Below are 3,152 nucleotides of genomic sequence, written 5' to 3'. Positions count from 1 at the left end.
TCATACCTAAACACTTTTTGATTACACTGGATGATTGCATTAAAACCAGAACTGAACATAACATATATATATATATATATAGAAAGTAACCTTATATAAAGCATGGAAAAAAGGCCAGATTCGGTTGAAACATTGGCGACAGAATCGTCTTTCGGGTGGACACGAAAAAATTCGGTCAACTTTAAATTGAGATTTGTTTAAAACCATAAATACTATTTATTTCATTTTTTTTTAATTAAATGTGTTTACATCAATAAGGGTTTTTACTTAATTTTAAGGGGTTTGATGGGCTGTTTGGCAATAGATCAAATTTTAATGCCATCATTTTGCAGATTTTTTCTTTCTATATATTTGTATAAAGTGAATCTTAGTGAATTGAATCAATCTTCCCTAGAAAACGTGCTATGACCAAATACTAATTTGAGAATTTTTGTTTCATAGAAAATGACTCGACCAAGATAATAATACAATATATAACTACTAATATATAAATACAAGATAATAATACAATATATAACTCGATAATTATTTTGTATTATACATGTTTGAATTGGCATGAGATTTATCTAACAATGTTTTAAATAAAATCATTCATTAAATACTTTGCTTTTTTTTTTAATTTTGTTAAGAAACTTTGTAAAAATACCATGCAAAATTTCTGAGCCGGTTTTTTTTTTTTTTTAAATTATAAACAACAACAAACAAAAACCTTTAAAATAACTAAGATAATTTAAAAATTTAATAAAGTAATTACTTTAATGATGTCCATCATAAATCTTTTAATGTTTGAATTACGTCATATAAAAAACAGTTTATTATTTTTACTCACCTTCTTTACCAACATACGTATTTAATACGTATTTAATACTATTATTTTCTTACAATTTACTTATTTGATTATGAACTTGAAAACATCACTTGGATTAAAATCTATTTTAAAACAGACTATTTATAATATGGACTTCAGGAGAACATGAGATAATATATTATATTTGTATTTATAGTGCACAAAAAAAAAATTAATTATCCTGCTATACGTTGTATTAATCATAGTGAAAAGTTTTTTTTATTAGAACCTCTACTCGTGATGACTTGACGGATATGATATTTACGTCTAACAGATTATGTGACTATAATATATGACTTCAAACCACTGATCTCTATAATATAGTTAAAGATTAGTGTTCAAATGACTTATTCGACGGATATAACCTTTACATCTAGAAGATTATATGACTCTAATATAAAATTTCAAATGACATCTAATAGATTATATATATGACTTCAAATTTTATAATCTTTTTAGCTATAAAAATCAAATTCATTTCGAAATTTTTTGTTAACTATTATATATTAAAGTAAATCCTGTTATACCTATAGAACAGCACATGATCAAGTATTTAAGATAAAAATAGCAGATAACAAATCTGTTCTTATATTTTAAGAGTTAAATATGGTTACGATTAAAAATTTTTAGGTTTACTTCCGAAAGAAACTTTGATTGTATTATAATTATTATGTGGAACCATGAGGAGCCATGCAGAGCCTCGGAAATCGCGAGATTATAAAACTTAAATCAATTTGTTTTGTAAAAAGTTTCGCAAGCATTACATCATGATTTAACTTTTAACATTTATTAAATCGTTAGCAAATAATCTTTTTAGTTGGTAAATAATCTTCGTCGTTAACAAACATTCTTTGTTCTAGTTGACATTATTTCTATTTTAATCATTAAACGATATTTATGTTTGTCAATAACCTTGGTATCTAATCAAAACACGATATTGTTCGCACGAATAACAATTAGTGAACTCCTTTCTCATTTTTAATAAAAGCCAAAACTATAAGTAATATTGCAATTATAAGTTTCAAACTGACGTTCTAAAGTTCAACACTTAAGAAAAATATATATATATATATACAAAGATGCCAAAGTGTCCTAAATGTACGAAAGAAGTTTATTTCGGTGAGTTTATTCAAAATAGTATAATTTTTACAGTAGTAATTAAAATCTCTGAAAGGCTTTTATAAAACTAAAAAGAAAGTAAATTTACTAAAAATAGATTGGGGAAATAGAGATTTTGAGAGAATTAAAAGAAAACAAAATTAACACTTTTATCTGTTAATTTTACTGCGTACGTTTTTTTAATACTTTGACATTTTTTTAAAACTATTTTATTTAGAAGTAATAAAATACCTCTTATTTATTATATCCCATATCTTATTTTAATAGAAAAAAGCTTTAATAAATACAACATCTCATTTTGTATTTTTTGCTTATTATATTATTTAACTTTAGCTGAGAAAGTCACATCGTTAGGTAAAGATTGGCATCGTGCGTGTTTAAGATGTTCAAAATGTAATAAAACCCTTACCTGTGGTAGCCACGCTGAAGTATGCGATTTAAAAAAAATATTTATTAATGATTTTCAACTTCAGTCATTAAACTGTTTATTGATTGTTTGATTTTACTTTATTAAAATTTTATTTATTGACACAATTCTGTGGACAAAAAAATTAATTGCATTAAAAAAAATAATTGTTGATTTGTTTCTTTAGCGCGATGGATCGCCATACTGCCACAATCCTTGTTATAGTGCATTATTTGGTCCCGGTGGATTTGGTCGAGGAGGAGCGGAATCGCATAAATATTGATGTTACAAAACAGTTTATATTGTTACTGCTATCATTGTAAATAAAAAAATTCAACCATAATATTTAAACGAAGTACTAGAAATGTAGTAATAGAAAATATAAAGAGCTTCAGTTATAACAGAGTTTTATATTTAGCCCAAACATAACAAACACTTTTATAAAATAAACAAAAGAAATAAAATAATCTTTTAAACTGCGCTTTTTAAACTCTATAATTTTTCTCGTAAACTTAACTAATATTCTGGACTGTACATTAGGGAGTTAAGTATGTACGGATAATATTAAGGTGTGCCAGGTTAAGTATGTACAGATTGTTATAAGGGATACCAGGTTAAGTATGTACAGATAATATTAAGGAGTACCAGGTTAAGTATGTACAGATAATATTAGGGAGTACCAGGTTAAGTATCTACAGATAATATTAAGGAGTACCAGGTCAAGTATGCACAGATAATATTAGGGAGAACCAGGTTAAGTATGTGCAAATAATATTAGGA

General features: G+C 25.6%; 1 protein-coding gene across 1 annotated transcript; it reads left to right on the top strand.

The window, feature by feature from the left end:
* The first annotated feature begins 1,750 nt into the window (after positions 1-1,750).
* On the top strand, positions 1,751-2,773 carry LOC100214911 (cysteine-rich protein 1). Its single transcript, XM_065796051.1, has 3 exons — positions 1,751-1,966; positions 2,300-2,394; positions 2,560-2,773. Exons 1-3 carry the CDS (start codon positions 1,927-1,929, stop codon positions 2,653-2,655), a joined length of 231 nt encoding a protein of 76 aa, XP_065652123.1. The 5' UTR covers positions 1,751-1,926; the 3' UTR covers positions 2,656-2,773.
* The last annotated feature ends 379 nt before the right edge of the window (positions 2,774-3,152 follow it).

This window comes from Hydra vulgaris, chromosome 04 (genome assembly GCF_038396675.1).
Source record: "Hydra vulgaris chromosome 04, alternate assembly HydraT2T_AEP".
Lineage (NCBI taxonomy): Eukaryota > Metazoa > Cnidaria > Hydrozoa > Anthoathecata > Hydridae > Hydra > Hydra vulgaris.
Note: the sequence above shows the minus strand (reverse complement) of the source record. Positions and strands in the feature narration are given on the sequence as shown.